The 13219-nt window shown below is 40.4% G+C and overlaps 1 protein-coding gene across 4 annotated transcripts; it reads left to right on the top strand.

Moving 5' to 3' along the window:
- LOC107632687 (DEAD-box ATP-dependent RNA helicase 20) lies at window positions 8849-13004 on the top strand. 4 transcript variants are annotated; one of them, XR_002362430.1, is made up of 11 exons: window positions 8849-9229; window positions 9331-9908; window positions 10020-10199; window positions 10308-10469; window positions 10553-10707; window positions 10910-11002; window positions 11091-11176; window positions 11254-11696; window positions 11999-12111; window positions 12258-12491; window positions 12564-13004. XR_002362430.1 is itself a non-coding variant. In XM_016336356.2 (10 exons), the coding sequence occupies exons 1-10, from the start codon at window positions 8880-8882 to the stop codon at window positions 12677-12679; spliced, it is 2181 nt and encodes a 726-aa protein (XP_016191842.2). In that variant the 5' UTR covers window positions 8849-8879; the 3' UTR covers window positions 12680-13004. The 4 variants fall into 4 exon arrangements, 2 of the variants coding, with proteins under 2 accessions (XP_016191842.2, XP_020978768.1); XR_002362431.1 differs by having other exon boundaries at window positions 11254-11543; XM_016336356.2 differs by lacking the exon at window positions 11999-12111 and having other exon boundaries at window positions 11254-11480.

The following is a 13219-nucleotide window of genomic DNA, read 5'->3' on the forward strand; positions in this document are numbered from 1 at the left end:
ACAAGCCTCCAAAGCGTACAGACAACACATTCCCAGACTCTCTTGACACATATCCTACATTGCCAAAGGCTCCTGAATACAAGCCAAAAATGCCATATCCTTAGAGGCTTCAGAAGGCTTCCAAGGACAAGCAATTTTCCAAATTTTTAGAAGTCTACAAGAAGCTGCAGATCAACATTCATTTTGCAGAGGCTCTTATGCAAATGTCTCTTTATGCTAAATTTATGAAAGAATTGTTGAATAATAAGAGGAATTGGAGGGAACAAGAAATAGTGGTGTTAACCAAGGAATGCAGTGCTATTATTCAACATAACATTCCTGAAAAGATGTAGGATCCAGGAAGCTTTGTGATTCCTTGCACCATTGGAGATGTCATCATTCAGAGAGCGTTATGTGATCTTGGAGCTAGCATTAATCTAATGCCACTTTTAGTGATGAAAAAGCTTCAAATTGAGGAGGTAAAACTCACTCGTATTTCTCTTCAACTTGTTGATCTTTCTATTAAATTACTTGTAGGTGTTGTTGAGGATTTACTTGTGAAAGTAGGACCATTTATTTTTCCTGCTGATTTTGTTATTTTAGACATGGAAGAGGATGTAAAATCCTCTATTATTCTTGGTAGACCCTTTTTAGCTATAGCTAGAGCTCTGATTGATGTACAAAAGGGTGAATTAACCCTGAGGGTCAATGAAGAACAGGTGGTCCTTAATGTTTTTAAAGCTCTCAAGTACCCTAATGACTCTGAAGGGTGTATGAGAATTGATGTTGTTGAACCACTTGTTCAAGAAGTGTTAGAAACTGAGGTACTTGATGATGTTCTAGATCCTATTTCTGAGTATGAATTAGTTGAAGTTGATGATTCACCACCCTAAAAGGAGCTGATGAACATGCCAATAAAAGGAGGAGGAAGTCCCCAAGCTTGAGCTCAAATCTTTGCCCCCTTCTCTGAAATATGTGTTCTTGGGTGAAAATAATTCATATCTAGTTATTATTAGCTCTTCCCTGAAGCCTGAAGAGGAAGAGGCGCTTATTTTAGTACTCAGGAGCCATAAAACAGCTCTTGAGTGGACCATTAGTGATTTAAATGGGATTAGTCCAATCAAGTGCATGCACAAGATCCTTCTTGAAGATGATGCTAAACCAGTTGTGCAATCACAAAGAAGACTCAATCCAACCATGAAAGAGGTGGTCCAAAAAGAGGTAATGAAATTATGGGAAGCAGGTATTATTTACCCTATTTCTTGTAGTCCTTGGGTAAGTCCTGTGCAGGTAGTTCCCAAGAAAGGAGGAATGATAGTGGTCAAGAATGAAAAGAATGAGCTTATTCCTACAAGAACAGTCACAGGATGGAGAATGTGCATAGACTACAGGAGGCTCAACACTGCTACAAGGAAGGACCACTTCCCCCTGCCGTTCATTGATCAGATGCTTGAGAGGTTAGCTGGTCATGCTTTTTATTGTTTTCTAGATGGATATTCTGGATATAATCAAATTGCAGTGGATCCTCAAGATCAGGAAAAGACAGCATTCACATGCCCTTTTAGAGTATTTGCTTACAGAAGAATGCCATTTGGACTTTTTAATGCTCCAGCAACTTTTCAAAAGTGTATGCTTTCAATTTTTTCAGATATGGTTGAAAAGTTTATTGAGGTATTTATGGATGACTTCTCTGTTTTTGGTAATTCTTTTGAATCATGCCTTACGCACTTATCTCTGGTCTTGAAACAGTGTCAAGAATCAAACCTTGTTTTAAATTGGGAAAAATGTCATTTTATGGTTACAGAAGGTATTGTTCTTGGACACCGAATTTCAAGTAAGGGGATTGAGGTTGATAGAGCAAAGGTGGATGTAATTGAAAAATTACCACCACCAGCCAATGTTAAGGCAGTCAGGAGTTTCTTGGGTCATGCAGGATTTTATAGAAGATTTATAAAGGATTTTCAAAAATTGTTAAGCCACTAAGAAACCTATTGGTTGTTGATGTTCCTTTTGTGTTTGATGCTGAATACCTGCATGCTTTTGAAACACCGAAAGCAAACCTTACTTCTACTCCCATTATAGCTCCCCCTGACTAGGATTTACCATTTGAATTTATGTGTGATGCTAGTGATTTTACTATAGGAGTTGTTTTAGGACAGAGGCATGGCAAGCTTGTACATGTCATTTACTATGCTAGCCGTGTGTTAAATGATGCTCAAAAGAATTACACAACTACAGAGAAAGAACTATTAGCTATTGTGTATGCTGTTGATAAGTTTAGGTCCTATCTAATTGATTCTAAGGTTATTGTTTATACTTATCATGCTGCTTTGAAGTACCTTATAACCAAACAAGACTCCAAACCAAGATTAATCAGATGGGTGTTGCTCCTCCAGGAGTTTGACATTGAGATAAAGGACAGGAAAGGGTCAGAAAATCAAGTAGCTGACCATCTTTCTAGAATAGAGCATGAACAAGGAGTGCAACCACCCACAACTGTGACTGAGACATTTCCGGATGAGCAATTATTCCTCATTTAGCAGGCTCCATGGTTTGCAGACATTGCAAATTACAAAGCCATGAATTTTATTCCAAAGGGGTACAGTAGGCAACAAGTAAAGAAGCTATTGACTGATGCAAAGTACTACATTTGGGAGGAACCGTACCTTTTTAAAAGGTATTCAGATGGTATCATTCGGAGATGTGTCCCAGATGAGGAAAAATAGCAGATTCTTTGGCACTGTCATGGTTCTGATTATGGAGGCCACTTTGGTGGTGAAAGGACAGCTACAAAGGTCCTTCAGAGCGGGTTTTACTGGCCGACTCTCTTCAGGGACTCAAGAGAATTTGTGAAGCACTGTGACAGATGTGAAAAAGTCAGGAACCTCCCTGCCAACCATGAGATGCCATAGCAGGGGATTCTTGAGGTTGAGTTATTTGATGTATGGGGTATTGATTTCATAGGACCTTTTCCACCCTCACATTCAAACAACTATATCCTAGTGGCAGTTGATTATGTGTCCAAGTGGGTGGAAGCTGTGGCTCTACCCACCAATGATGCCAAGGTGGTGATGAGCTTTCTTCAGAGATATATCTTTAGCCGGTTTGGTGTCCCAAGGACACTCATTAGTGATGGTGGAAGCCACTTCTGTAATAGACAGCTGGACTCACTTCTGCAAAAATATGGAGTCCGTCATAAAGTGGCCACCCCTATCACCCTCAGACAAGTGGACATGGTTGAAGTTTCCAACAGGGAACTCAAGCGGATTCTAGAAAAGACCGTCAGTGTTTCACGAAAGGACTGGTCTAGGAAGCTTGATGATGCTCTCTGGGCATACCTGACGGCTTACAAGACTCCTATTGGCATGTCCCCTTATCAGTTGGTCTATGGCAAAGCCTGTCACTTGCCAGTTGAGCTAGAGCATAAAGCTTACTGGGCAATCAAGTATCTGAATCTTGATTCAAAAGCTGCAGAAATTAAGCGAATGCTTCAGTTGAATGAGCTTGATGAATTCAGATATTCAGCCTATGAAAATGCCAAGCTCTATAAGGAGAAAACCAAGTTATTTCATGACAAGAAGATTGCCATCAGAGTATTTGAGCTAGGACAGAGAGTGCTTCTGTATAATTCAAGGCTCAAACTCTTTTCCAGGAAGCTGAGATCTCGATGGTCAGGACCGTTTGTGGTTACCAAAGCTTCACCATATGGCCATGTGGAAATACAGGAAGAGAATTCAAACAGGAAATTTACAGAAAATTGCCAGAGGTTGAAGCACTATCTTGGAGGCGAGATTGATCGCCAGAGGTCCGCTCATCTGCTTAATTAGCAGAACTGACTATTAAGCTAGTGACGTTAAAGAAGCGCTTGTCGGGAGGCAACCCGATGATTTCGTATCCTTAGTTATTTTTCCATTGAGTTGATTATATTATATGTTTAATTTTTCTTGAGTTTTTACTGTTTTCCTTTGTTTTACTTGTGTTTTGATCATGCAGAAAATTTAAAACAGGAACCGGACACTTAAAAAAATTTTTGAACACTCTGGAGGAGGTTGATTCTGCCAATTCCACGCTAAACTTGGGATTTTCCAAGTTCAGCGTGGTTAGAAGCATGCAAAGAGGGAGTTCTTACTATCAAGTCCACGCTGAACTTGGAATTTCCCAAGTCCAAGTTCAGCGTGGATGCATGCGTACCAAGTGAGAGTTGCCACTGCCATTCCTACATTGAACTTGGCCTTCTCCAAGTTCAGCGTGGGAATATAAAAAAATTCAAAAAAATGAATATTTAAAAAAAAAGCGCAAGGCCCACGCTGAACTTGGGCTGCACCAAGTTCAGCGTGGAGAGTGGAAATGCATTCGGGAACATTGGCGCTGAACTTGGTTTTTACCAAGTTTAGCGTGGGAGCTGCATAACACACACAATGTATACGACACTGAACCTACTTTTCCTCAAGTTCAGCGCTAGCTAACACCTAGTCCCCAACATCCTCGCCGAATCAACTCCAAATCCCATCAAATCCTCACCATATCCCTCTGATTGATTCCCTATAACATTTATCCCCTTCCCCCCATGTTCCCTCCAAGTTTCCCTTTTACCAACATCAACCCGCGAAGCTTTCCACCCACTTCCAATATATTCCCCTGCCATTCCCTTCCCAACGCGCCACACCTCTGCTGTCCTTGCCCAAGAATAAACCCAGCCTTTCTTTTTTTTTCTTTCCCCATATATTCCCCTTTCTAAACTAAAACCAAACCTCCCCACAAGCAACACAACCTGCACCCCTTGACCGAACCCCTCCTCCATTCCACCCTCACCTTCCCAACATATTCCCCCTGCACTGTTCCCAGTCTCCAACCACTAAAGCTTGTCTTTTTCCCAGCCTACCGAAGTCCTTATTCCCTTGACCACAACATTCCCCTTCCTCATATATTCTTCCCCAGCCCCCTCCTATATAAACACTACCCCTTTTCACCCTATATAAACCCCCCTCCCAACTTCCAACATTAACCCGTGACCAATTCTCTCCTTTCTATATAAGCCTCCATCCTTCCTCCTAGTTCCTCCCCACTTCCTTTCTTTTAGAAACACAAGATTCCAACCTCCCTAACCCTCCACTACTATATAAAGCCCCCCACCACTGCTTCCATACACCCACCATTCCCCACACACAGGCACTTATACACGCAGTTTTCCCCTCTCCCCTGTAGCCTTTCCGAACCCTTCTCCCCCATCACACAACCTAAATCCTTGCTCCACCCTCGATAGAATTCACCTTAAATTAATTAATAAATTAAAAAAATAAGAAGGAAGGAAGGTATAAAATTTAAGTGGATGGTTAATACTCTTGGGTAGGGGTGTTCAAAACCGATCCGGACCGAACAAAACCGATCAACCGAACCAACAAAACTGAGAACCGAATTAACCGAAAACCGAAAAAACCGAAAAATCATGTTTTGTTATTTTTTATGCGGTTCGGTTCAATTTTCAGTTCTGACACTGAAAATCCAAACCGAACCAAACCAAATTGGTAACTAAAAAACAGAAAAAACCCATTAGTTAACCCAACCCACTAGGCAGCCCAATAGCCTATTATCCCACGGCCCACATCCCCACCCCATCAGATAACCTAGCTTCCCCATTACCCCACCCCCACATCTCCCCGCAGCCAAAACTCTCAAAGAAACCCCATTACCCTGACCTCCCAGTAGCCCGTCCCATCCCCGCAAAACATCGCCTCCATCCCCGCCGAACAGCGCCTCCCAGCAACCCCTTCCAGCCTTGCTGAATAGCCCCTCCCAGTAGCCCCTCTCAGCCCCGTCGAATAGCGCATCCCAGCCCCTCCCACCAGTAACCCTAACTCCGCTTAGCCTCTCTCTAGTCTCCAATCCTCCGAGCTCTCACTACCTCTCTGCACCGAAAACTCCTCCCCCTTCCTCGCTGTCAATGCCGTCGGATAGCACCATTGCGGCGGTGCGGGTCTTTTCTCTCCCTCTCCCTTCGTCGTAGTAGTTCTCTCTCCCCGTCGTCCTTCACGAGTTCGTAGCCACTGTCGTCCTCGCAGTAGCCATTCCTCTGCATCTAGAATGCGGATGTCTCTTAGTTTTCAGGTAAATTATTTGTTCTAATTTTTTTTATCTAATTAGTTGTTCTTAGTTCTCTTTTAATAATTGGTTCTATTTTTATTTTGCTATATGATTTTTGGTTTCGCATTTTTGGTTCTGTTCTTTCTAATTTGTTCTTGCAGCTTTGGTAATTTGTAGTTCTGTTTGATCATTTCTGTTTGAAAATTTGTTCTGTGTTCTTATTTTTATTATCTAAGTTTATAGTGTTCTCTGTTTTAATTATTTAATTTGAGTTTGTGGTTTAATGTTCTAATTTATGTTATTTTAATTTTAGTGTTGTTCTAATTTACGGCTTATTTTTTGTTAGGCAAAGATGACTATAATTTTACATTGTCTTATTTTATGATGAAAGCTGAATCATTTTCTTGATTTTTTTTATCATGACAGGTATAGGATGCATCCAGATATATGCAAATCGTCTTCACTGCATTTTGATGACAATAAAGCACAAAATAGGAGCCAATAATGTATATTTGATGGATTGCTGCTGGTTGTTCTGTTGAATTATTGAAACTACTTCTGATTTGTTTTGTTTTGTTATTCTATTGAATTAGTGAATTACTTTTGAGTTTTGAAGTGATTTATTATGATTAATCAAGTGCGAGAGGTTTTGGATCAAGTGTTGGAGGTTTTGAATTACGGAATTATTGTTGCATTACTTTATTGTTGGTATTGTTGCCGGTTGGTTAATGATTTTGTAAATTGTTTGATTTTGTAAACAGGATCATTAACCAACCAGCAACAATACCAACAATAAAGTAATTCAACAAAAGTAATTCAACAATAATTCAGTAATTCAAAACCTCCAACACTTGATCCAAAACCTCCCGCACTTGATAAATCATACTAAATCACTTCAAAACTCAAAAGTAATTCAGCAATTCAATAAAACAGTAAAACAAAACAAAACAAAACAGAACAGAAGTAGTTTCAATAATTCAACAGAACAACCAGCAAGGCAGCAACAATGAAATAAACAAGTCAACAACCAGCAGCAATCCATCAAATATACGTTATTGGATCCTATTTTGTGCTTTATTGTCATCAAAATGCAGTGAAAAGGATTTGCATATCTCTGGATGCATCTTATACCTGTCATGATAAAAAAAAAATCAAGAAAAGGATTCGGCTTTCATCATAAAATAGGACAATGTAAAATTATAGTCATCTTTGCCTAACAAAAAATAAGCCATAAATTAGAACAACACTAAAATTAAAATAACCCCATTACCCTGACCTCCCAGCAGCCCCCCATCCCCGCAATACAGCACCTCCAGCCCCTTCCATCCCCGCCGAACAGTGCCTTCCAGCAGCCCCTTCCAACCTCGCCGAATAGCCCCTCCCAGTAGCCCCTCTCAGCCCCGACGAATAGCGCCTCCCAGCCCCTCCTACCAGTAACCCTAACTCCGCTTAGCCTCTCTCTAGTCTCTAATCCTCTGAGCTCTCACCACTTCTCAGCGCCGAAAACTCCTCCCCCTTCCCCGCTGTCAATGCCGTCAGACAACACCATCGCGGCGGTGCGGCTCTTTTCTCTCCCTCTCCCTTCGTCGTAGCAGTTCTCTCTCCCCGTCGTCCTCCACACACCACCTCTTCCAGCAGCACATCGTCTACTCCACGCACCAGAGCCGTCGTTCGTTGTCCTTCGCAAGTTCGTAGCCACTGTCGTCCTCGCGTTGTAGTCATCGCAGTAGCCATTCCATTGCATCTAGAATGGGGATGCCTCTTAGTTTTCAGGTAAATTATTTATTCTAAATTTTTTGGAGCTAATTAGTTGTTCTTAGTTCTGTTTTAATAATTGGTTCTATTTTTATTTTGCTATATGGTTTTTGGTTTCGGATTTTTGGTTCTGTTCTTTCTAATTTGTTCTTGCAGCTTTGGTAATTTGTGGTTCTGTTTGATCATTTCTATTTGAAAATTTGTTCTGTGTTCTTATTTTTATTATCTAAGTTTATAGTGTTCTCTGTTTTAATTATTTAATTTGAGTTTGTGGTTTGGTGTTCTAATTTATGTTATTTAATTTTAGTGTTGTTCTAATCTATGGTTTATTTTTTGTTAGGCAAAGTTGACTATAATTTTACATTGTCCTGTTTTATGATAAAATCTGAATCCTTTTCTTGATTTTTTTTATCATGACAGGTATAGGATGCATCCAGAGATATGCAAATCCTCTTCACTGCATTTTGATAACAATAAAGCACAAAATAGGAGCCAATAACGTATATTTGATGGATTGCTGCTGGTTGTTGACTTGTTTATTTCATTGTTGCTGCCTTACTGGTTGTTCTATTGAATTATTGAAACTGCTTTTGTTTTATTTTGTTTTGTTTTGCTGTTCTAATGAATTACTGAATTACTTTTGAGTTTTGAAGTGATTTAGTATGATTTATCAAGTGTTGGAGGTTTTGAATTACTTAATTATTGTTGAATTACTTTTGTTGAATTACTTTATTGTTGGTATTGTTACTGGTTGGTAAATGATTTTGTAAATTGATTGCAAATTAATTTTGTTGTTTAATGTATTTGTTTAGTAAGTTTGATGTCAGTTCAAGTGAAAATATGGGTGACACCTGATTGTTGATTTCAATTGTGTATTTGTGTTTGTCGATTTCAATGTATAAGACTTTGTGAAATAGTATTGTAGTCTTTGTTTTAATTGATTAAAAAAACCGAACAAATCGAACCAAACCAAACCGATTTTAATTAGTTTGGTTTGGTTCGAATGACCTCAACAAAAAAATCGAACCAAGTCGAACGATAGTTTAATTAGACGATCCGATCAGATGACATTCCTCTCAAAAACCGAACCAAACCGCACCACGAACACCCCTACTCTTGGGTCCGAGATTCACGGCGCAGCAAAGGCTGCAACCACCCTCCACCGCGTCGTACTTACGAAGACGCCACCAAATCAAACCAAATTGCACTCTAATTCAAATACGCTTCTATTCTCTCTCTCGCCCCCCCAAACCCAAGTTTCCCCATTTGTTTCCAAGTTGCACTTCAAATTCATCACGCTTTTTCCATTCATCTCAAATTCTCTCCAATTTCAAACCCTAACCCTAGCCTCTCCGCAGATGAACCCCTACGATAACAGATACTCTGACGCCGCTTCTTATCGCAATCGTCGCAGGTTTATTCATTCTTACCTCATCCACGCTTTTTTCCTTTTTCTCATCATGCTCCTTACTTTGATATCAAAACGCACGCGTTTAAATCCTTTTCACTTTGCAGCGATATCCTCGGTTCTGGACCATTCATGCCGCCTCCTGTTGTAGGTCGTGGTGCTTCGGTCCCCTACGGTGCCCCTCCGGTCCCTTATGGTGCAGGAAGAGGAGCTCCGAATGCCTTCGGGTCCTCGTCGGTAACTTCCTTTACGCCCCCTCCTGGTGGTTTCAATATAGGCCGAGGCGGTGGTGGACTTGGTAATGGCCATGCTGGTGGCAGAAAAGACGGCGGAGGTCGTTACGGTGCTGGTGGAAGAGGTCGCGGAGGTTCTGGTAGAGACGGCGGAACTGGTAGAGGCGGTGGAAGCGGTTTTAGGGGAGGCAGAAGTCATGGTGGTGGAAGAGGAGGAGGAGGTGGTAGACATGGTGGACGGTCATCGAAGGATGAATTGAACAAGATTTCCTTGCCAAAGCAGGATTTTAAGAATTTGGTCCCTTTTGAGAAGAATTTCTACGTTGAGTCCCCTGCAGTGAGGGCCATGTCCGATCAAGAAGTGATGCATTATCGTGCCAGTAGAGAAATAACAGTGCAAGGCCATGATGTGCCGAAACCCATTCGGATGTTCCATGAGGCCAGGTTTCCTGGTATAGCTTTTTTCACGGCATTTTTCTCATGCTTAAAAACTGAAAGTGATTGTTTTATATTATTTCTTGTGTGTCATGTGTCTGTTTTTGTGATGTTTGATTTGATTCTAGATTACTGCCTTGAGGTGATTGAAAACCTGGGATTTGTTGAGCCGACTCCAATCCAGGCCCAGGGTTGGCCGATGGCTCTTAAAGGCAGAGATTTGATTGGCATTGCGGAGACTGGCTCCGGCAAAACTTTGTCATATCTGCTTCCTGCTTTGGTGCATGTCAGTGCACAACCTGGACTGTGTATGTACTGGATCTGCTGTTTAATCTAATCTGGTGAACACAAAGTTTCCTTGTTCATAATAGTCCATTTATTTCTATATAATGATGGATGTGTTTGCTGATTTTCAGCACATGGGGATGGTCCCATTGTCTTAGTTTTAGCACCAACTAGAGAGTTAGCTGTTCAAATTCAAGAAGAAGCTCAGAAATTCGCAGGGCGGGCAAATATTAGAAGTACATGCATCTATGGTGGTGCACCAAAGGGACCGCAAATTCGTGACCTTCAAAGGGGTACTTGTCTTTTCTTGTGTTTTTTGAATGACTTATTTCTGTTGTGGAACTTAAAATTGGTTGTTTAACTTTGGGCATTGCAGGTGTAGAGATTGTTATTGCTACACCAGGTCGCCTTATAGATATGCTGGAAGCTCAGCACACAAACTTGCAGAGAGTTACTTACCTTGTCTTGGATGAAGCTGATAGGATGTTGGACATGGGTTTTGAACCTCAGATAAGGAAAATTGTAGGCCAGGTATTGTGCTCAATTAACTGCCAACATGGAAGTAGTGAGAAAATATAATTAATTAAAACTGTTTTCCTTAGAAGAGCATCTTATTCATTCTTTGTAATCAAGTTTAGCATTATAGCTCATGACATACTTTTATATACAGCTGTAAAATCATATTAAATACATTAGCTTTAGTTACAATCCTTCAGTGACATTGGTTAAACAGATTCGACCAGATAGACAGACGTTATATTGGAGTGCTACATGGCCAAAGGAGGTTGAAGCTCTGGCAAGGCAGTTCCTGCGCAACGCATATAAGGTTACTGCAAGTCATTATGAATCATGTGCTTGCTATCTTTTTGTTGATTGTAATGGATATCTTATCATTTGGGATATCTTTATTATAGGTAATTATTGGGTCACCAGAACTGAAAGCAAACCAATCTATAAATCAAGTTGTTGAAGTTGTGACAGATGCAGAGAAATATAACAGGTTTATATCCTCAACGGTAAAAGATAGTGACTATTGTCTTTGCATGCTAGATTGATTCTTTACCTTTGTGAATGCAGATTGATTAGATTGCTGAAAGAAGTGATGGATGGGAGCCGAATTCTAATATTTATGGAGACAAAAAAGGGATGTGATCAAATTACAAGACAATTGAGGATGGATGGATGGCCAGCTCTATCCATCCATGGTGATAAAAACCAAGCTGAAAGAGACTGGGTTTTGGCTGAGTTTAAGAATGGTAGAAGTCCAATAATGACTGCCACTGATGTTGCTGCACGGGGTCTTGGTAGGATCACTGTGTATTAAGAATCATAGGAATTTTGGAATAGGTCTAAAACTTTAACCATAGGTGAGTCGGCCGGCTGCTGTCCAGTTCTTGATATAATTTGTGGTTTGGGTTCATGGGGGAGCCATATTGTCACTTTGTCAGGGTGTTGGGACCGCCTGTAACTTGACCAGGGGATCAATGAGTTGCATTCAGTGGTGAAATTATTTTACTGCAGTAAGTGGACTGCCTCTTGCTATTAATCTGAGAACTATCCTTTTCAAATGTCAAGTTACATGGATGCCTGAGGCAGAGTTCCATTGGTATGGCTTGGATGTTTATCCCAAAATTTGAGGTGGTACATCATGTTGTGTTATCCTGAAAATGTGATAAATTGGGTTATTCGTGCATTTTACATGGTTGGGAAAGCAAGATTGATTATCAATTATAAACTAGTGTTGCCAATGCAAGTCATACCACATTATCACCACTTGTAAATTTTTTAACAACATAGTTGAACTGATGATCCCCATCCACAGTTATGGAGCTGGTTACTCTCTGCAGCCTGGTTGACTAATGCATACTTAGTAGATAATTGGATGTGGTAGACGGCAGTGATGGTGAGGCTGCTCCTTATCCCTGAAAGGTTAAGGTGGGCACATTTATTTGATGAATGTGTTTACTTGAGTTTGATCTCTTAAAATCTTAAGGAGCAGGGATAAGGAATTTTGCAGTTTTCTCCATGTCTGAATCATGACTCTTAACTTGCTGACTTCTACATGTTTTCTTTCCTTGTAGATGTGAAAGACATAAAATGTGTGGTCAATTTTGATTTTCCTTCAAGCCTGGAAGATTATGTACACAGAATTGGTCGAACTGGTCGTGCAGGGGCTAAAGGGACTGCGTACACCTTCTTCACGCATGCTAATGCTAAGTATGCGAGGGCTCTGATAAAGATTTTACAAGATGCAGGTCAGGTTGTGAGCCCTGCACTATCTGCATTGGCTCGGTCAGCTGGTTCTGCTCTATTAGGTAACTAAATTTCCTCTTTGACGCTGATATATGTGAGTTGTCGACATGCAAATCATTCTCATCATCGTGCAGGATCCAGAGGAAGCTTTCGATCAAGAGGACGTGGAGGCTTTGGTGGCAACAGAGGTGGAAGATCAGGATCCAATACCATTCCTCTAGGTTCAAAGAGGCCTTGGCATGGTATGTAGTTGATATTGCCTTGAGCAATTTGTACCACTACTATTTATTAGAGAATCGTCATCAAACATTTTTTTGGGGGATTTGTGCAATAGGTATTTCCCCGCATGACATTTGAAACAACAAATTGATTGCTAGTTTTAGGAAGAGAAACAATTAATCTTAGAATGACTGTAGTCAAGAAGGTATTTGGTGTAAATAATTAGTACGTGGCGGACCATGGCCTAATGCGTTGTTTGGAATATTTGGTTAGCGTTGGTTGTACTAAATTAGCAGTTCAGATTGCCATAATAGTTATGCAAAGTAATTGAAACATTTGAGATTATTATTTTTCAATTTGTTTGTGTTACGAGTTATAATCATAGGAGCGGCGTTTATTTCTTTAGATCTAGTTATAGTTATCAACCATGGCATGGCCAAGTAATATAATGCCAATGGAGATTACAAGTATCACGGGAAGTTTTTTATACATCATCGCGGAGGAAGAGTAATTTGGCTCTTATTTTAATTTTAATTTTTAATTTTTTATTTATTTTTTTTACGGAAGATAG

Source organism: Arachis ipaensis, chromosome B01, assembly GCF_000816755.2.
Source record: "Arachis ipaensis cultivar K30076 chromosome B01, Araip1.1, whole genome shotgun sequence".
NCBI classification, from domain to species: domain Eukaryota; kingdom Viridiplantae; phylum Streptophyta; class Magnoliopsida; order Fabales; family Fabaceae; genus Arachis; species Arachis ipaensis.

Excerpts from the sequence above, each read along its gene's own strand:
- LOC107632687 (XM_016336356.2), top strand. The coding sequence starts at position 8,880 with ATGACATTCCTCTCAAAAACCGAACCAAACCGCACCACGAACACCCCT. Across the intron at positions 9,909-10,019 it reads CCATGAGGCCAGGTTTCCTG|ATTACTGCCTTGAGGTGATT; the intron begins GTATAGCTTTTT and ends ATTTGATTCTAG. Across the intron at positions 11,003-11,090 it reads TCCTGCGCAACGCATATAAG|GTAATTATTGGGTCACCAGA; the intron begins GTTACTGCAAGT and ends TCTTTATTATAG.